Source organism: Dama dama, chromosome 5, assembly GCF_033118175.1.
Source record: "Dama dama isolate Ldn47 chromosome 5, ASM3311817v1, whole genome shotgun sequence".
NCBI lineage: Eukaryota > Metazoa > Chordata > Mammalia > Artiodactyla > Cervidae > Dama > Dama dama.
Window position 1 is genome coordinate 120,675,670 of NC_083685.1, and position 20,855 is coordinate 120,696,524.

Here is a 20,855-nt window from a genome sequence, read left to right on the forward strand (position 1 = left end):
TGACCCTGGTCACTGAGGGTGGCCGTGAGAGTCTGAATAGGGTCAACTTAGGGCCACTGGGCATTTCCCCAGCTTGTCCCCAGAGAGTCCCCGGCAGCATTGAGGTCCAGGTGTCTGGGGTGCCTTTCTGGTGGGCAGAGGCAAGGGCCGTGCTATGCCAGTGGGCAGTGTTGGGCTTTCCTCCTGGGTGGGGAGGGGAGACCCCCACTGGAGATCCAGCCCCCTCAACACTGCACACTCCCGGATCACAGCCCTCAGCCGTCCCTGCCCCTCCCACTGGCCACCCCCCAGAAGGAGCTCCTTCTGCCTCAGCTGCGGCCTGTGGGGCAAAGCTGCTTAGAGTAGTGGCCACACCATCAGGGCCAGTAAGAAGGTTCTGGATGCCTCATGCTCCTCCACAGGCCTGAGGGTCCTGGGACCACCCATGGCAGGGGACCCCACAAGTCTGAGAGGAAAGGAGATCCCTTCCTTTGCCCATGCGGGAACTGTCTACACAAGCCCCCTTAGGGTAAGAAGAATGTGTCCTGGCACCCTCTCCTGAGGGCTGGCCCTCACCATCCTTTCTGTCCCTGCCCAACCCTGTGCCATTGATCCTTGCTCTCCCCAAAGCCTTCTGGGCCCCCACACCCCGCTGTCCTCCAGCTGGGTCAACCAAGCGGCTTTGCTCATCTGGCCAGAGAATGAATGGATGGATGTAGAGGGAGTGACCCAAGTTACATAAAACTCAAATCCCAGCTACACTGGAACTCTCTCCGCTCCCAGGGGCTGGGGAGGGGCCGATCCCCAGCCCCCTGGGCGCTCAGCCCGCCGGCCCTCCCGCAGCCGCCGCAGCCGCGCAAGATGGCGCGGCAGGGCGCGCGGCCGGCGGGGAGGGGACGGTTCCTCGGTGCCCGGCGCCGCCGCGCCCGCCCTAAACGCCCGGCGCTGTTCCCTCCCGGGCGGGGGCGGCCGCTCCTTCTCCACGGTTGTCGCAGAGTGGCACAGGCGCGGGCGGTTTGTGCAAAAATAGCACCCCCACCCCCCACCCCGGCGGCGCGGGCGCCGCCCAGAGGGCGCGGGGCAGGACCGGAGCTGCCTCGGAAACCGGCGTGTGCAGGCCGCGTGCCAGCCCCCGACCCTCGCGTGCCGGGGCCCGCGCCTCCCGGCCATCCCGCGCGCGCTTTCGTATTGCTCCTGCGTGCCACCGTGCCCACCCCCCCGCGCGCAGCCGTGCCCCCGCCTTCCCGCTCCTCCTCCCCACGCCTCTCTGCCCACCCCCGCGCCTCCAGGTGGCCCCCGCCCCCCCCCCCCCCGCACCTTTCGCCTCCACGGACCCCTCCCCCATTATCCGTGTCCCCGAGCCTTTGGGTCTCCCATCCCGCGTCACTGAGCCCCCCTCGGGCTTCAGTATACCCATCCCCGCGTTTCTGTGCACCTTCCGCCTCCCAGCGCCCCCCAGCCTCCGTGCCCCCCATCCTCCGTGCCACCCCCGCGTCTCCGGATCTCCCATTCTGCATCTGTGTCCCCCCACCCGTGCCTTCATCTCCCCCGCATTTCCATGCCCCCTCAGCCTTCGGGTCCCCCGGCGCGCGTCTCCGTGCACCACCACCCCCCCCAAGCCTGGTAGGGAACCCCCCCGCCGACCCCGCGCGCGCGCTCCCGCCGGTGTTTTCGGACTGCACCGGCCGGGGGAGGCGCCTCGTCTGTCGCCGCCGCCCGCACCCGCACCCGCACCCCGCCGGCCCCGCGGCTGCGGCTGTGGGTGCTGAGCGGGCGCGGCGGCCAAGACGCGCTCGCACCTGCGGCGGCCGCTCGAGTGATGGCGCGGTGCGGGCCTCGGGCGTCCTGAGCTGATCGCAGCGCCAGTCGGGGGATGCCAAGCCGAGCTGCTGGCCCTGGCCATGTCGTCGTCCTTCTTCAACCCCAGCTTCGCCTTCAGCTCGCACTTCGACCCTGGTGAGTCCCCTGGCCGCGCCCCTTGCCAGCCCTCTGCCCGTTGCGGCTGCCCCTAACCTGCCAAACTGCGGACATTGATGCTTCCTGAGCCGCTGGTTTCCTATTTTGCATGGAAATTAACCCTTTCCTCTCTCTGAGCGGAGCTGCAGACGGAACTGCTTTCCCGCAGGACCCCCTGGAGGCCCGGAGGTGGGCAGGCCTAGGGGTTGGCACCTGCTTGAGGCCTCCAGCAGCCAGGGTGGGCAGTGGGGGCACTGCTTGTCCCTGTGGAAGCTTCCATCTCGGGTATCTGGGGCAGGAGGGCCCATGTTGGGTCAGGTGTCCAGGGGAGGAGGTAGCCAGGACTAAGGGCTCCAGGGAGGGGTGGGAGTGTTGCCCCCGCCAGGCCCATGGACCCCCTTGCCGGGACTAGCGTGGCAGGCTCCTCCCCAGGCTGGGAGTGCGTTCTGGAGAGCCCTGCCAGGCCACCTAGCCGCCTGCATGGGGAGGTGGGAGCTGTAGCCGACCCACGGGACAGAGCCCATTGAGCACAGGCTCAGAAGAGATGGGCCTCAGTGGGTGCCCAGCCCTTCGTGACAGAGGGATGAAGCCGAGGTGGCGCTGTCAAAGCTGGCTGCAGGGGACATTGGGCCAGGCCTCTTTCCCCCCTTCCCCCAGGCTGGCGGCCCTGGCAGCCTGTTTACCCATGGTTGCCTGACTTCCTGGCAGCAGTGGGCCGCCGTGGTGGGCAGAGGGGCTGGGGGCAGCTGAAGCCTGTCTCCGTCTCCAGAAGGTGGTAGACTTTCTTCCCTCTGCCTTCATAGGCCCCGCCACCCGCCCCTCCTTGGCCCTAGTGGGAGATAAGCCCCTGCCCTGGAGCTGTGGCCTAAGGGCCCAGAGTCCCACCCACTTGTCACTGGGGCTCTGGCACAGGCTAATCCAGCCAAAACAAAGGCGGGTGAGCACGTGATGGGCTCTCCTGGGTCTCCCTCCCTGGAGTAGGGCCCAGTTCGTGCAGTGATGCACAGGGTCCCTGGGTCCGGCCCCATCTGAAGGCATTTGGTCCTGGGGGAGGGGAGCAGACAGCAGGTTTCTCTACTGGACTGAGGATGTGGGTGTCCCTGGCTCAGAAATGACTTCCCAAGGCAACTCCCAGAGCTTGGAGAACATGGAGTCACAGTGGATGGCCCCGAACCTGGCAGTGACAGCCCTGACTGGACTCTGAGGGTGGGGGTTGGAGGTGGGGGTGGAGGTGGCCCTGCTGAGCAGTCAGTCCCAGGCTCAGACAGCCTTTTGGGACAGGTATCCAGGTGGCTCCGGGCCAGTGTTCCAGGCAGCGTGGCTCCTGGGCAGCGAGGGTCCAACCTTGGAACTGTAGGCATGGTGGGGGTGTGTGTGCCAGGACTGACCCGGGGATGGAGGACACCCTCCCTGATGCCCTGCCTCTTGCACTCTTTGTAGGGCCCAGACCTCCCCTGTGTGGGTTCAGTACACGCTCCCCCACCAAACACACACTCGGGTGTATCCCAGCACGAGACCCTTCCCCCATCTTAGAGAAACAACTAAGCTTGCTCCTCTTGCAAAAGTTTCTGTTAACAGCTGTGATCAGTGTAATTATAATGTGTCAGTTTAAGGACTTAGCAGGGGAAAAAGTTGTCAGGAGGCAAGGGTCTGCTCTTTTCAGGTGGAATGAAGGGGAGAGCCCTGCCCCACTGTGGGAGGGGCCCCCCTGGATAGTAAAGGTGGGTTGCCTGCTTGGGTGCAGAACTCCTGGGCTCCATGCTGGCCCCCATGTGGGCATTGGGAAGGAGGAGAGGTGGAGTCCTCTGCCCTCACGCTAAATGCCTAGCATTCAGAGCCCAGCTCCCACCCGTTGGGGTGCCCCCTGCCCACCCTTGCCTTCTAGAGTCTCAGTTTTCTCATCTGTAAAGGGATAGCAGTGCCTACACCAGGCTCGGTTAGGGGTTAAGCACCCTATGAAAACCTGGCCCTCAATGAACACTGGCTGCTCTTTTAGAGGGGCTGGTGTATGGAGACAAGGCCACAGTGGTATGTGGCTTTCCTCTGTCCCCAAAGTGGGGAGAGATGGTTTTTTTGAGATTGACTCCTGTCTAAACGGGGACCCTGCTTGGGATCCACCAAACTCAGAGGGCAAGGGATAGTCGTGTTTGTGGCTGTCTCGGAGTTTGTTTCTGTGGTTGCTCAACACTCTGGGGTGGACAGAGGGACCCGGCCTGGGCTGAGGGTCCTCAGAGTGTCACCAGGCCAGGTTTGTTGCCTACTGCCAGTTCTGTGTCCATCATGGATTCTATGGTAGTTCTCCATAGAGGTGGTGACAACAGTGGCAGTTATATAGAGTGAAGGGGGCTGAGTTTGAGGCTCTGGCTCTAGGCACGTGCTTGAGTGCAGTATGCATGCTGGGGGACCTTACTTAAACTCAGCTCCTGCCTGGACCACCATCACCTATCAGATATGGGCAGAGCAGGCCCCTGGAGGGGGCCAGGCCTGAGCATGTTCTCCTGGGACCACAGCCTGGCACAGGCGGGCATCTGGAAGGGCTGCCTCTTCTGGGGTTCAGCTCTTCCCACGATGTGGGTGACTTTGGGGGATTTCCGGGCAGTCACAGACCTCTGACCTCAGTGCTGTGTGGCCTTGGGCCAGTCACTCAACCTCTCTGAGACTCAGCCCCACACAGGTGAAACCTCACTCTGGGGAGACTGGGTGGGTGGGATATGGAAGCCAAGAACTGAGGTGTGAGGAGGGTGTCGCTGGGGAGCCAGGAGCACCTGGGTGGAGCTGGTGGGGGGAGGCGTGGCCTTGAGGGGGCGGGGCTTGCCTCTCCTGTGCTCTCTGAGGCAGGGGGCCACCCTTGTTTCTCACCTTCTCAAGCCTTGGGCGGGCTGGGTGCAGCCCAGGCCCTCAGCAGGTGCCTGGCAGGCCTCAGTCAGAGCTCTGCAGCCCAGGGCCTGGAGCTGTCTCAAGACCCCTGGGGCAGGTAGTGGACCAACCCCTCCCTGATCCCATGGCCTTCTCTGTGCCTCTGGTTCTTAATCTGGAACGTTAATCTGGTTCATTAATCTGGAGGTGGGCATTACTGTGGTGCCCACCGAGTGCTGGGTGCAGGCCAGTCCCCAGACGGTGCCAGTCAAGGCTGACCTTGGGGCAGGGGTCACTGTGGACCGTTTGAGGGGACTTGGAGTTTGAGGAAACTCATGGAAGCCAAGGCAGCCCCCAGCCTCTTGGTCACGTCCCGCTGCCTGCCCACGTTCTCGCCCTGAGCCTGGCTCTGCCGGGAGCGCGCTACACCGGCGTTAACGCATGTGCAGCGCCAGCTCAGGGCTGGGCAGACTCGGGCCTTTGGATGAAGGCATTGCTGGGGGACAGGGCACAGGGAGGGCATTCCGGCCAGGTGTGGTTTGACCTGCATGGGGACGGGTGCACTCGGGGACTTGAGGGCTGAGAAGGACCCCAGGAATGAGTTCTTGCGGCGCTGGAGGTCCTGCTCCATGGCTGATGGACATGTGCTCATGGTAGTTCTCGAAATTGGTGGCCCACCGTTCACTGCCTGCTGCCCATGGGGCCTGGCTGAAGGCAGATGCTCCCAGGCTTGGCCTGGTGGAGGGAGGGCATCGAGAGCCAGTCCTCTGATGTGTGTCACTGCCCCTTCCCACGCCCGGGAAAGACTGGCTCCAGGGTGGAAGCTGCAGCTATTGAGCTGAGTCTAGGGGCGGGGCCAACTCAGGGCAGGAGGGAGGTCACAGTATCCCCAGGGCAATTTCTTTGTATTCTGGAACATTCTCCAGGAAGCCAGACTATGCCTTTCTCTCAGAGGGGCTGTTTCTCCCCCACGAATCCCTGTGCAGCTTTATACACGCAGGTGCTCAGGCTCACACATGTGAACACACACGAATGCTCACAGATGCCTTCACGTGTGTATAATGATGCACAGAATCTAGGTGGGGCTGTGGTCCCCTGGGGGCGGGCAGTCAAGGGCATGGCTTGGTGGGGGGGGACCTGATCCGCCCTCACCCTTGGCCCTCAGCCTTACATCAGAGATGGACTGAGCCACCGGGTCCTGGTGTCCTGAGGCTTGGGGGGCCTGGAGCCGTCCCTCCTGGTGGCTGAGCCTGAAGGACTGCCCTGCTGTCACCCGGCCGTCTTTGTCCAGGGTGGGCCGAGCCTTGGCCCCTCCACCTGCCGTCAGTGTCCTTGAGCATGTCCACTGGTTCTCTATCCTTCTAATGCCCTTCCCTAGGTGAGGGCGCCTGGGTGGAATGCGTGTGTGTGTGCCAAGTTGCTTCAGTTGTGTTCGACTCTGCGACCCTATAGCCTGCCAGGCTCCTCTGTCCATGGGATTCTCCAGGCAAGAATACTGGAGTGGGTTGCCATGCCCTCTTCCAGGAGATCTTCGTGACCCAGGGACTCGAACCCATATCTCTTATGTCTCATGCACTGGCAGGCAGGTTCTTTACTGCTAGTGCCACCTGGGAAGCCCCTGGGTGGAATAGTATTCCCCCAAATTCATCCCCACCTGGAGTCTCAGGATGGGACTTTGTTTGTAAATAGGGCATTCGGTGCTGTCGTAAGTTAAGATGAAGCCATCCTGGCTTGTGCTCAGTCGCTCAGTTGTGTCCCACGCTTTGTGACTCTATGGACTGTAGCCCACCAGACTCCCCTGTCCATGGGATTCTCCAGGCAAGAATACTTGAGGGGGTTGCCATGCCCTCCTCCAGGGGATCTTGCCAATCCAGGTCTCCCGCATTGCAGGTGGATTCTTTACCGTCTGAGCCACCAGGGAAGACCCTCATTCTGGCTTAGGGAAACCTATATCTATGGCTGGGGTCCTTCCAAGAGAGCTGGGGGAGACTCAGGAGAGATGAGGACATCCTGTGCCCTGTGATGATGGAGGCAAAATGGGCTGATGCAACCACGAGCCAAGGAAGGCCTGAAGCTGGGAGAGGTGGGAAGGGTCATGCCCTGGAGCCTCCAGAAGGAGCGTGGCCCTCACGTGGGATGTCCAGCCTCTGAGCATCAGACAGTCCTGTACGCTGAGGCCCCAGTCTATGGCACATTTTGACAGCAGCCCCAGGGCACTCCTGCAGGGCAGCTCTGAGCCGCACGGGGCCAGGGCCTGGGCCGAGCCTGCCTGTGCCTTCATGCCAGCCTCCGTCTCCTCTGTGTAAACTGGGCCAACCCTGCCCACCTGGAGGCGTCTTTGGAGGCAAGCGAGGGAACACGTGTGTAGGCGCCTCTGAACACGCGCGTTCACTGGACCGCGGTGATGGGAGGGCGGCCTCGGCCTGGACCAGCGCGCCCTCCTCTGGGCACCTCGGGGCCTCGCTCTCCAGCCTCTGGTTGCCTCTCACAGAGGAACCAGCCCCAGCAGGACAGGCGGCCGTGGCCTCCCCGCCCCCGGCAGAGGAAGCCGGCAGAGGAAATGAGGGCAGCGGACGCCGGGCCGGAGCCAGCTCCCAGGCGGCCTGTCTGGCGCGTCGCGGTAGACAGTGTCCATGCCAGGTCCCTGCCTTCCTCCACCAGGGTCAGGCTGGGGGGCCGGGGCCAGATGCCCCGGGCTCGGGGAAGGTCTGCGAAGAGCGACTCTGGGGTTAGACCAGCAGTCGGAGCCACACGGGAGCGGCCACCCAGAGCTGGGTATGTGGGGGTTTCTGGAGGCCTGTGGGCTCCCTCACAGCCAGCCCAGGGCTGGAGGGCAGTGAGCAGACGGGGGCTTGTATTCGAGAGACCCCCCCCAGTCGCTGCTCCAGCTCTGCCAGAGGAAGCGGTGGGACAGGGATGAACAGGGCCAGGGCAGGGGACGGTGCTGGGCAGCCTGGGGGGCACTTGTTGCGGGGTGTGTAAGGAGAGGTGGCAGGGTGCTGGCCAGCATCTGAAGGCTGGGGCAGAGTCGCCTCTCAGGGTGGGATGTGGCCGGGCCTGGCCTTGCTCACTCCTGGTGAGGGTGCACTGGTGCCTTCTTGTCCTGCTGGGAGGGGGTTGGGCACGTGGGCCTGCTGGCCATGGGTGGCCAGGGATACAGCCTGCCTGTTCCTGGGAGCCAGGGCAGGGGCAGGGGACCTGAGCCCCAGACCTGGGCTCTGCGGAGGTCACCGCATGATGAGGCTGGCGTGGGAGATGGGCAGCAGGATGATGTTTCGGATGCGGTCAGGCACCATGGGGGGTCTTTGTATGGATGGGGGTCATTGTGGAGAGGGTCCCGCAGGACTCACGTTCTGCTCCTGCCGTTGTAAAATTCTGAATGATTTCACACTGGGCCCTCAGATTCTGACGGGTTTGGTTTCCCAGGTGGTGGCGCTAGTGGTAAAGAACTCACCTGCCAATGCAGCAGACATAAAGATGTGTGTTCGATCCCTGGGTCTGGAAGATGCCCTGGAGGAGGGCATGGCAACCCATTCCAGTATTTTTACCTGGAGAATCCCATGGACAGAGGAGCCTGGCGGACTAAAGTCCACGGGGTCACAGAGAGTCGGACACGACTGGTCGACTTAGCACGCATGCACGCTGCAGATTGTGCAGCTGGTCCTCCTACTTGGGGCCAACCTGTCCAGTCTTAGGGTTCAGTTGGGAGGGCCCTGGGCAGGCAGTCACTCATCGGGGGCCGTGGTACCTGTGTCACAGGCTGGTTCCCTTTGGTGGGGAGCTGCTGTGATCCCGGGCCGGTGGTTTGGCTCTGCTAGCTGTGAGGCCCATCCGGATGTCCCAGGACCGCCCTGGGAAGAACTTCCACTTTGAGGGGATGCCACACACACAGGGTGTACATACGAATGAATTTCACTGGTCCTGCTGGTCCTCACCCCCAGGGTCGCTCCATACTGGCAGTGAAACAGCCCTGCCATCGACAGCCCAGCTCTCGGCTCAGCCATTGACGGACACAGCCTTCTGCCCAGCTCTGGGCACCCTAGCGCCATCTCTCCCTGTCTGTCCAGGCTTTATTGAGATATTATTCCTGTACCGTACGATTCATCCACTTCCAGTGTGCTTTTCACTGTACACACAGACATGTGCGGCCATGACCACGGTTCAGAACACTTCTGTCCCCCCGTCTGCTCCCCATCTCTGGGGGTCGCCCATCTGGATGTTTCCTACCTGTGGGCATGCAGCTCAGGGCCGTCTGTCTCTCTCTCCACATGCGTCTGGTCCTATGGTGGGAATGAGGGGAGTGGGCCTGGGTCTGGGGGTAGCTTTCGTGGAAGCCGAAGGTGGGGTCACCCCACGCAGACCCCAGCCCAGCAGTCAGCCTCGTGGCCCTGTCCCCTGAGCAGTTCCAGGAGCACCGCGGGGCAGCCTGACTCACCTCTTCTCCCAGCCTGACTCACACTCGAGGAGACGCCTCAAGTGCCCTTCTGGGGGCTTGTTGGCCGTTTGGAGTCATCGTCTGGGATTGCCCGTGGGAGACAGGCCTGCCCAGCTGTGGGTGGCATTTGTATGTTCTGGAGTCAAGCTCTTGGTCAGAGATGGGCGTTGGGGTGGCATTTCCACGTCTTCACCATCTTGCTGGTCTGGGGCCCTAGTAGCTGCAAGGTGTGTAGGCGCCGCTGGCGTGAGTCTTTCCCAATCCCGTGCTCAGTAGCATCAGACTGATGGCTTGACAGGGGCTGTGGTGGGAGAATTTGCACCCCAGGAGCCTGCAAAGGCTCCACGTTGGAAATCCCCTTTTGTCTCTTTTTTCCAGAAAGCCGGTTGTTAAGCATTATGAGAAAATCGGGGGTGTAGGCCAGTTTTTTTTTTTTTTTAATATTTATTTATTTGGCTGGCTCTTAGTTGCAGCATGTGCAATCTTTCATTGTGGCATGCTAACTCTGAGTTGTGGCATGTGGGATCTGACGGGAGATCGAACCTGGGCCCCCTGCATTGGGAGCACAGAGTTTAAGCCACTGGACCACCAGGGAAGTCCCTACGCTAGCTTGTTAATCCCAGGAAGCTGCCTGGAATCGTTTTGACGTGAGGCAGGCATCCCCAAGAGGCAGTGTCTGGCCCCTGGAGATGAATGACTCAGAGGGATGGTCCTGCTTCCTCCTGGGGCCACTCAGCCAGGAGGGAGTCCCTGGGTAGGGCCTGCTTGGGCGGGCAGGGCCAGGGCCTGAACAGTCCTGCTCACGGCTGAGGGCACACCTGGCCTGGGCCCTGCCCCTGCCCTCCTGCTTCCCCAGCTCGCCTCACACTACTTTCTGCCCCACAGTGGGGTCCAGGCAGAAACTTGGAGGCCAGGATGGCAGGAAGTTCTGGGCTTGGGCTGCCCACCCCTCCCTGAGCAGCTGGTGGTGGAGTGGGAGCCAGCGCATTAGATTCTGTTTTGTTTTTCCTTCTTGTGACGGGTGGTCCTGCAAGTCCTCTCTGAGACTCACTGTGGTTGCGGTGTGTTCCTGCGATGCCTCCTGGGTCTGGTGATGCACCAGGTCTGAGCCTCGCTGCCTCTAGCCTCTGCCCAGCTGCTCCCCAACGCTCCCCTGCCCAGGCTTGTGAGAGGGACTCCTTCATCTGACTCAGGACCCTCAAGGTGACCCCATGCCCCGCAGGTGTCAGGGTAGGGTCCCCAGGTGAGCAGGATGGGCAGGCATCCCAGGGGGTTGTCCTTAGGCCCCTGCAAGGTTGCGGAGGGACCAGTGGGGAAACAGTTTGTGCAGGGGGGACAGTGTTGGTGGCAGTGCCCCTGGGACAGAGAGACAGGGACGTAGGGGGCAGTATGTGGGTGGGAGTAGGTGAGCACATGTGTAAACGTGTGAGTGCATATGCGCCTACGTATGCGTGAGTGTGAGGACATGCGGGCGTGTATGTGAGTGTGTCCCCTCCCTGGTTCTCTGGGGAGGAGGCCCAGGCCCTTGGCTCTCCTCTGCCGCTGGTGGGTGAGACCCCTTGGGCTCTCTCTTAGGCTCTGGGTGATGTTGTAGCTCCTGACCCCGCTAGATGGCAGGAGCAGGGCTGATACCTGCCATACTGACTGTCCAGCCACCTAAGCTAAGGGTCTGTGGTCCAGGGCTGGGAAAAGAGCCCTCCTGTGGGGGCAGCTACCGTGACCCATGTGACCCGTGGCTGTCGCGGGGTGGTGCCTCCCAGCTGCTTGTTCGCATGTCCGTGGATTTTGCTGGGTCTGGATCCCTCAATTCAGGTTGATTCTTAAGCCGGCAGAGTGGCTACAGCCACTTAGCCGCCGGACATCTGACCTCCCTTCCCTGGAGGAAGCAGTGCCCCCCACCTTCCAGCCCTCCTGTCAGTGCTTGGAGTGCAAGACCATCCGGATTACCTGCTCACCCACCCCTTCCCTTCTGTCCTTGCAGCAGAGGCGTCCACACCTGTCTCTGTACATTAGGTCATCCAGACTAGGCGGTGACGGGGTCTGGAAGTTTCTGGGGTGGGGGCAGGGGGCACAGCCTCCCCACCCAGGTGCCCCTTGGGCCCCTCTCACCTGCTGGGGATGGAGTCGGGGCAGCTGTGGAGGTGGGGGGGCTGCACCCCTGCTCAGAGCTGTATCCTGAGATGGGGTAGGTGAGCCTGGAGGGGTGTCTGTCAGCTGGGACTGGGGGCTGTCCGTGACTGCCCCCGATGCAGTGCCAGCTCTTGGGGTGCGGGCCTCCTGCAGATGCACCTTCATCTGGGGAGGCCCTGGGGGAGGCAGGGATGCTGGGGCCCAGCGGCCAGTGCGTCTGAGCTGTCAGGTCTCTGAGTTCAGTCACCAGTGTCCTTTCGTTTCTCCACCTGCCCCCAGACATCTGGGGGAGGGAGGAGCAAGGACATAGATGGGCTGGGCCTGGGAACTGCCTCGGAGGCTCCACACAAGCGCAGTGACCTGCTTCCCTTCCTCTTCTGGGCAGAGGGCCGCCGCGTCCCCATCTGAGGATTCTGTTCCTCTAGGGAGGAACTTCCATGTCTGGGCCCTTGGCCAAACCTTTGCCAAGAAACTGCCCCATGGGCCCGCTGGCGCTGGATCCGCCTTCCGGATGGCTTGTGGGGTATGGACGCCCCTCCTGCTGGCCCCTGTCCCGGGAAGCCCTAGACTCTTGCTACTTGCCTCAGCTGGGGTCGGGAGGTGGGGGTACCAGGGTCAGTTGATCGGCTCCTGGCGGTCTGGGCAGGCCGAGCTCCTCCCCTCCCTCTGTCTGCTTGCCGCAGCCTCGTAACTCAGAGACGCCTGCCTGGTTGCACAGCTCCTTCCTGTACAAGATCCTGTTTGCATCACCGGGCTTGGGGGGCAGGGGCACCGGTGTCAGCATGTCCTCAGATGCCCAGCCTGGGCCCCCAGGCCTGCCGGTGATGCTGAGTGTGAGCCCCCATCGGCTGCACCTGCCCCAGGTGGGGAGGCTGGGGCGCTGGAAATACTGGGGTGCGTGGCCGTCTCGCCAAAGCCAGACTTACTGTCTGGGCTTGGTGGAAGGAGCTCTGGGGGGAGCAGTGAGTCATCTAGGGGTGCATGTTGGGGGTGCCCACTCTTGGGGGCCATCAGGGTTGGCACACCCCTGACTTGGTCTCTACAGGTGTCAGACTGCTTATTAACCTTTTTTTTTTAATTGAGGTGAAATTCATGTGACATTCATATTTGCGCATTCTAAGTTGCTTTGTCCATGTCCGACTCTTTGTGATGCTATGGACTGTAACCCACCAGGCTCCCCTGTCCATGGGATTCTCTAGGCAAGAATACTGGAATGGGTTGCCATTTCCTTCTCCAGGGAGTCTTTCTGACCCAAGGATCGAACCCGTGTCTCTTAAGTCTCCCACATTGGCAGGTGGGTTCGTAACTAGTGCCACCTGGGACGCCCTAAATTCATATGACGTGAAATGAACCACTTTGTAGGGTACGGTTCAGTGTTAGTACATTCACGGGGCTGTGCAGCTTCCGGCTCTATTTCCAGAGCCTTCCACCACCCCCAAAAAGAAGCCCTGTGCCACTCCAGTGCCCCCAGCCCCTGCCCACTGGACTTGCTTGTTCTGGACACGCGGTGCCATGGAGGAGCTGTAGAAATCACCCACGGCTCCTCCACCAGCCGTGCCGGGGCCCCTCTTTTCTCACATCCTCACCAACACTGGTTATTTTCCGCTTTAAAGATCATGGCCGTCCTAGTGGCTCAGATGGCTCACTTATTCTTCCAGCAGAGGCACTGGGCTAACTGGAAATGCTTCCTGAGTGTGTGTGTCTCAGGCTCCCGAGGATGTTGAGATCGAGCCAGGCCGAGGGTACAGCGAGGGTGAAGGAGCCGCAGGGGGATGGCCACCAAAGGGCAGCCGGGCAGGTAGAGGACTCGGAGAGGACTTATGGGTGGTGCTTTTGGAAGATGGCTTCAGTCCTGGGTGAAGAATCACTTGGAAGCCACAGAGCCCCGAGGAGTTTGGGCAGGGTCGGGCCGTGGGTTGGAACTCAGTGGCCTCAGCGGGGCTGGACTTGGGCAGTGGACAAGAGGGATCCAGAGGCAGCTGGGGTATCCCACTTGGGGAAGGGACGGGAGGGACCCGGGGAGCAGGTTTGCCTTGAGGTTGATGTGGATTCTGTGCTGTGTTTGGTTTGATAGGCTCCAGGACGCCCAAGGGAAGGGCTGGGGCCAGGTGGCCATTGGGGTCTGGGACCCCAGAGGAAACTGGGGACCAGGGTATGAGGTGGGGTTGGAGTTGGCCTTGATGGGGTCAGGGAAGGGGTGTAGGCCCAGCCTGGGCCCACTTGGGGAGGAGCAGGAGGGGGTCCAGCCAAGAGCAGTGAAGGGAGTGGCTGAGAAGGTAGAGGGTGTGGGGGCCATCCCAGGGCCCAGAACACAGTCCAACCTGCTGTCCTCCTGCACTCTGGCCTCGAGATGTGGCCACAAACAGAGACCCTTTGAGTGGGTCCACTGACCTCAGGATGGCTGGAATCTCTGATCCTTTTCTTGGCTGATCAAAGGCACCTCCACCTTCCACCTCTGGGTCCCTGGGGAAACCTTGCTTGCCTCCAACCAGGGAGGCTCCCCCGAATGGGGGTTGAGTGTGGGAGTGGGGGGCAGAAAGGGACCTGTGGAGACCCAGGACCCTGGGACACCAGGACAAGGTCTGGGCTCCAGTCTGTGTATGGTGAGTCCGTGGGGGTCTTTAAAGGCGGGAGTGATGGGGATAGGTGTGGGTGATAATTAAACAAAATTATACACATCTGATTCTAGACGTAGTACATGCTTATTGTAGAAAATATGAAAACTGCAGACGAGAAGGTATTAACCACCCAGAATTCTACCACCCAAGACAACAATCACTGTTCACATTTTGAGTTATTTTCTTCCTTTTTTTTTAACATGGTTGTAATCAGGGTTTATAAACAATTCTATGTCCTGCCTCTTGTTTTCAGCTTTACTGAAGTATAATAGAAACAGACTAAACTGCACATGTTTAAAGTGTGGGATTTGATGGATTTTGGTGTAGAGATATGTCAAAACTCATGAAATATATTTATTTGGGAGACCCCATGAAACCTTGACCCCATAGTCAAATAACAAGCATTTGCTTTGAGCCCAGCTGTTTCCTTGTGTATCCTCCCCTTTAAAAAAAAAAAAAAATTATTTAGGCTGCGTTGGGTCTTAGTTACGTCATGTGAGATCTTCTATTGCAGTTCCAGGGCTTAGTTGCTCCCCGGGCATGTGGGATCTTTGTTCCCTGACCAGGGATCAAACCCACCTCCTCTGCATTGCAAGGCAGAGTCTTAACCCTGGACCACCAGGGAAGTTCCCTTCCTTTTTAAAACTTAGCACAAAGTTGTTATTTCCTTGTTTATTTAAAACATTTCCTTAAATTCACTCTATATGGGTTCTTTTGCAGATGTACCATTGTGTTTTTATTGAATCCTTCTTTTATTGTGACTATTTAGGCTGTTTTTTACTCTTATAAACACCACTGCAAGGAACATCTCTGTGAGATGTGATTCCTGCCTGCGTCATTAACGTGCTCCTTCCTTTGTTTTTATTCTGGATTTGTGTGCTGTCCGGGCTGCTCTCTCATTTGAATTCCCAGACTGGGAATTACTTGGCCCGGGAGTTGGCAGGTCTCCCAGGGCCTTCTCGCATGTCTCCAAGTTGCTTTCTAAAGGCTGATCTGACTTATATCCACCAGGGCGTCTGGGTAGCTAGCTGATCCTGGTGTGCGGGCTTTGGCCAGACACCAGCTTCTAAGAACTCCTGTGGTCGGGAAGCTGATATCCGGTGTGATTTCATTTCTTTCATTGTGGATGAGGCTGCACGTTTTCTTGTGGACTAGACAAACTGTATTTCCTTGTTTGTGGCCGACTGTGTATAGTTTGCTTGTGTATGTTTTGAGGTCATAAAGTATTTTTATATTTTGTTGATTGTGTTCCCCCCCAAAGTAGTAACATAGGTCTTTGACAAATTTTCCGTCAACCATTCTTCCTGGTTTGCTGCTTGCCTTTAATTTGGAGCTCTATGGGCTTCCCTGCTAGGAAAGAATCCGCCAGCAATGCAGGAGACCCTGGTTCAATTCCTGGGTCGGGAAGATCTGCTAGAGAAGGGATAGGCTACCTACCCCCAACCCCAGTATTCTTGGGCTTCCCTTGCGGTTCAGCTGATAAAGAATCCACCTGCAATGCAGGAGACATGGGTTCGATCCCTGGGTTGGGAAGATCCCCTGCAGAAGGGAAAGGCTGCCCACTCCAGTATTCTGGCCTGGAGAATTCCATGGGCTGTATAGTCCATGGGATCGCAAGGAGTCAGACATGACTGAGCCACTTTCACTTATGTAACATACATTTTTATGTGGCCAAACCCATTGATCTTTCATGATGCCTTCCATTGCTTTTAGCTTAAAAATCCCTCTCCATGAAGAAGGCTGATATTTACCTACTTTTTCTCAGATGCTATAATTTGACTCACTGATGTCGATCTGAAGTTATTCTGGAGTGTGGTCTGAGATGAGACAGCTAATTTCCCTGGCCCGCTCTCAAGTCACGGGGCCAGGTGTTCTGTGCGGGTGAGGGTGGGAATCTCCCACCCAGGCCAGGCCTGGCTCTGGGCTGTGATTCTGTTCCTTACCTGTTGGCCCATCTCTGCTGCAGAACCATGTGATTTTAATGATTGTAGCTTTTAGGCATGTTAAAACCTAGAAAAGCAAGATCCCTCTCTCTGCACATTTTCTAGCTTCTCTCTCCTGTTTAGAGCTTCGTCTGTTACAAGGCCATGGATCTCGTTGATGGGTGCCTGGGAAGGGATGAGGGAGGTGGGGTGACCCAGGCCATGTGACAGTCCTCTCATGGACTCCACTCGCCTGACTTTACCCCTACTCATTGGCAGTGCAAGTGACTTCTTTTTTTTTTTTTAAACTCCTATTTTTTTAAAAAATTTGTTTTTTAAAAGTTTGACTGTGCCACGCAGCTTTGGGATCTTTGTTCCCTGGCCAAGGATTGGAACCCAGTTCCCCCCAGCAACAAAGTGCCAAGTCCCCACCCCTGGACTGCCAGGGAATTCCCACAAGTTACTCCTTTTACCAGAAGCCTGGCCTGGCCCCTGATTCTGTCCGGAGCGGCACCCATATCCCACAAATGCTCTGTTCCCATCTTCCTGCCAGCCCCCCCCAGAACCCTCCCTGGAGACAGACTTAAGGCCAGGACCCGAGAACGCCAGCACTGAGGGTTGTTCACCAGAGGGGTACTGACGGCCATCTGCTCTGGGGAGCATCCCTCCTGTAGCATTTGCAGGGCCAGGCCCCCCAAAACAGAAGCCCCTTGATGAAGGGCCCTGAGATGTCCAGTGTGGGCCGTGGGAGGATCTGCTTTCTGCTAGGTATCCCCCTAAGGGACTCCCAGGTTCTGGCCCTGCAGCCCCCACCCTAGGTTAAACCAGCCTCCGTCTTTCCTCCCCTTCCACGTGCATCCACTGAGGGCCAAGGGTGGGTGTGACCCTCGCCCAGTCCTGGACCCCGGACCCTACTCCTGCCCCTTACTTGCCTGCCCTCCCAGCAGGATTGGGCTGGTCCTGGAGAGGGCCTGTCGCATGGCAGGTGTTACTGTCATGTACTTGGGGGACAGGGCAGGGGCAGTATCCCAGAGGCAACACCTGCCAGGTTTTATGTGGGGCTGTGGGATGTCCAGGAGGCAAAGAGGGCCTGGGGACACAGGACCCTAGTCCTGGGGGGTCTCCGGGCCCACCTGTCTCCTCTGGGTTCCCTACCCCAGTTGTGGGCCCTTGAGTTGATCTGGAGGGCAGGAGGGGGGAATCCTCAAACGAATGTGTTGAACTTGAAAACAGCAGGAAAAGCAGAAAGGGGGATGGGGAGGGAAGGGAGGGGTGGAGGCCCGTTGGTGGACCCAGGGTCCCTGCTCTGGGAGATGTGCCTGGCTGCAGCTCCACTGGGGGACTGTCACCCTGAAACAGGCTGTAGTCAGATCCCTATGTGTGCCTGGCTGAGTGGTGGTGGGGCAGGGCCAGAGAAGGGTAGTTCTGGGGGGGAAGCTGGGTGGTGGGAGTGAGATCGGACCTAGGAGGCCTTGGTGGGGTCCTCCCTGAGAACCCGTTTGCTCATCATAAACTGGAAAGTGGCCCTTCCTGGCAGGGAAGGCATCCCTGGGAGACTGTTGGGACACCCAGTAAGCGTGAGTCCCTATTCCTAAATGTGGCCGTGCAGTTTTACAGAACATGGTACTTCCTTGGAAATGGCTGGGCGGTGCCCGGTAGTGCTCAGGCCCCCAGCTGCCGGCGAGGAGGGCAGGGTCCCATCTGAGCCGCAGAGACTGATGGAGGCCATGGGCCTGCTGGGTCTACAGGGAGTGTGGTGTCTGGCCCTTTGCAGTAGATGGAATTATTATTTTTAGAAAGGATAATGAAACAGGGTTCACGGCCATCAATCATCCAACCAGGAGGGCAAGGCTGAGGCAGGATCTCAGACTAAGGGGTGGCCAGGGACATGGGGCAGTTCAGGTCTGCTTGCTGCTCTGGCTCAGATGCTGGGTGTGTTTGTGGGTGTTGTGGGGGGCTGGTGGGTGTCAGAGGTGAGCTGGTGAGCATTTGCCAACCCCCCAGGGTGTGAATGCTCCCTGCTTACTATCCTAGGCGGGAAGATGGGACAGGCGCCTCGTGGCTCCACATGCACCACCTTTGTTGTGATTGTTAACGGGCATTTGTATTGCAGGATGACGGCTTTTACAACCTGTGTTTCACGTGAGGGAGCTGGACTCTCGCTCCCTTCCCACATGAATTTATCTGATTAAATAGAGCCTAAGCACAACAAAAAAGGACTTGCTCTTAGTCCTAGAAACATGGCCCCTGCTGGTGGGGAGGTGGGCTGGCAGCTGCGCTCAGGGAGCCCTTCCCTGAGAGACCCCCGCCCCCTGTGAGGTTTCCTTCCAGAATCCCCGCCCAGCACCTTCCTCTTCCAGCCCTACAGGCTGCCGTGGCCCCTCCAGGGGTTTGGGCCCAGGGTTTGCCCTGTGCTCTCAGCCACCCACAAGCACTGCTTCTCCCTGTGATGTCACCGCCCTGTTCCCAGTCTCCTGGCCCCCTGCTCCCAGTTCCGCCCACAGAGTGGGCAGGGGTCCCAGCTGGGGGCCCTAGGCTCCTGTCTGTAGCTTCCTCACCCTGGCTTCTTTGTTTGGTGCAGACAGGCAGGCTGTGTGCCTGCCCAGTGACCTTAGCTGCAAGTGCCCTGGAGGGGAAAGGGACTGCTTCATGCGAGTGAGCCCTGCAGCGGTGGAAGGGTGCGTGCAGACACCCACGGTTGCTTGGCAGGAACCTAGTGTGTGGGGCTGACTCGCCACCCAGCCCCCTCCCGGTGAAGGGCTTCTCTGGCCACCTGTCCCTGCTTAAAGCAGCTCAGATTGAGGCCACCTGCCCCTGCCCAGGGTGGCTCAGATGAAGGAAGCTTGCAGAGCAGCTCTGGTGTCGCGGGCCACTGGGGATTGGGGAGGAGGGTCCAGGGACTGAGTGGGGCATGTGGGGAGTGAGTGGACCCGGGAGACCCTGGAAGGCAGGGTCCAGGATTCAGGAGGCAGGTGTGAGCCGGAGCAGTGAGAGGCTCACCCCACTCCATGGGGGCCACACCCCGTGAGTGTCCTGTCCCTGCCTTGGTGGCGCCAAGGCTTGGATACAGCCAGGAGGAGGTCTGCATAGCCCCAGGGCAGACCTGGACAGTGAAATGGACCCTAACAGAGAACTTTCCAGCACTCAGCCCTCCTGCTGTCCTGCCAGCCTTGCCGTGTGTGCGCTGAGCGAGCCCTCCCCCATCCCAGCTGGACGGAGATTGGGGAAGTGGGGCCCAAAGGGACTCTGGGATCCGGGTGCCCATGGGGGCTACGTTCCCTGCCCGGAGGTGGGCAGGTGCAGGGTGGGGGGCTCACTGAATGGGGTACGACCAAGGGCTCAGGCTGCAGGGCCACCCCCGACCACTCCCAGGTGATCTTGGTGGTTTGAACTTCACCTGGGTCTGCAGGTTTGTTTTTTAATTTAATTTAAAAAATGTTTGGCCGCACTGGGTCTTCGTTGCTGTTTGCGGGCTTTCTCTAGTTGCGATGAGTGGAGGCTATGCTTCATTGCAGTGCCCAGGCTTCTCATTGCACTGGCTTCTCTTGTTTCAGAGCACGGGCTCTAGGCACGCGGACTTCAGTAGCTGCGACACGTGGACTTGAGTGTGGGCTCGGTAGTGCTGGCGCACGGGCTCATTTGCTCTGTGGCGTGAGGGATCAAATCCACATCCCCGGCACTGGCAGGCCGATTCTCAACCATTGGGCCTCCAGGAAGGTCCCATCTTCGGGTTATTTTTATAATCTTGGTGGGCCCTCTGGGCAGGAGTGTGCTCTCTGCTCAGCCAGCATTGTGCCTTTCAGCCCACGCTTCCACCCCTTGCCCAGGGCTGGACTGAAGAGGCAGAGGGCAGGGGGCACTCTACTGCACGCTCAGGGTGGGGTGGCTCCATTTCCAGACGAGGAAGCTGAGGCTTAGGGCCCCACAGCTGGTGAGGGGCAGCCCAGGGAAGCCCTGCTGCGTCAACCGCTATCCTGCCTGTCCCTCCCAGCCTGGTTCGGAGCTGCCCCAGCCCAGCCTAGGGAGGGTGAGCAAGCGGCCTCTTCCCACCACAACCCGCACTGATACTGGTACAAGGTCACGAGGGTGTGCAGGCACGCCAGGTGACCATCTGTGGTGGGGAGGACCACAGGGCCGGGTCCCACAGTGCCGAGTGCCCCAGAAGGCAAGGGAGTCTTCTTAGGGGGCTGGTCTTCCCCTGCCTAGCAGGGCCCCCGTCACCCCTGGCCCTGGCCGCCCCCTTCCTGGAGCTGCACTGGGTACCCCAGCCTGTGGCCCCTGACCTTGAGCTGCCCCCACCAGCGCCCTCCGAGGTGGTGCCTATTCACACACGGCCACTGTGTCTGTGGGGCTGGACCGCAGCTGTGGGCGCCAGGAGGCTCTGGCCTTCCCTTCCGCTTTGGGAATAGGCTTTAGGGTCAGGGATGGGACCGCTGGTGACGGTGCTGCAGACGTGGGTCTTCATGGGTGCCTCCAACACCCATGGAGGCCTGGGGAAACCCCGAATGGGGCCCAGGCACAGCCAGCCAGCGGGGCAGCATTTTAGGGAACTCCTGTCACAAGGGATGTTAGCTGCGGCCGTGTGCCAGGATGCTGGTGGGTCCCAGATACAGCAGCCCCAAGCTTGGACCCCTGAGTGGCATGCACCCTGCTATGTCAGCCAATCCCCCCCACCACCAAGCAGGGCTTTTGTTTCCCACATCCAGGGGTCTATCATGGCCACCTGGAGGGAGCCTGGTGCCTGACAGCCTTGCAGCCCCCAGCCCCAGTCCTGGAGCCCCTCATGGTCACAGAAGGGAGCTGGCGGGGTGACGTGTGTGCTGGGCTTCACACCCACGTCCAGGGCCTGGCATTCCAATCCTTGCTCACCTGCCCCGCATCTTCAGGAAGGCTCCGCCGGCTGAACCGCTGGACATAAAACGGCCAGAGAGTGCCACCTGGTGGGCAGCAAGGACCCCA

General features: G+C 59.8%; 1 protein-coding gene across 3 annotated transcripts in view; it reads left to right on the forward strand.

The window, feature by feature from the left end:
* The first annotated feature begins 1,806 nt into the window (after positions 1–1,806).
* AATK (apoptosis associated tyrosine kinase) overlaps positions 1,807–20,855 on the forward strand; it is a 39,900-nt gene continuing 20,851 nt past the window's right edge. The window contains exon 1 of one of the 3 annotated variants that reach the window (XM_061144558.1): positions 1,807–1,935. In XM_061144558.1, coding sequence (XP_061000541.1) covers positions 1,881–1,935 — 55 coding nt within the window. In that variant the 5' untranslated portion in view covers positions 1,807–1,880. Of the gene's footprint in view, positions 1,936–7,435; positions 7,567–11,747; positions 11,880–20,855 lie in introns of those variants that run through there. The other 2 variants (XM_061144560.1, XM_061144559.1) reach the window with 2 other exon arrangements.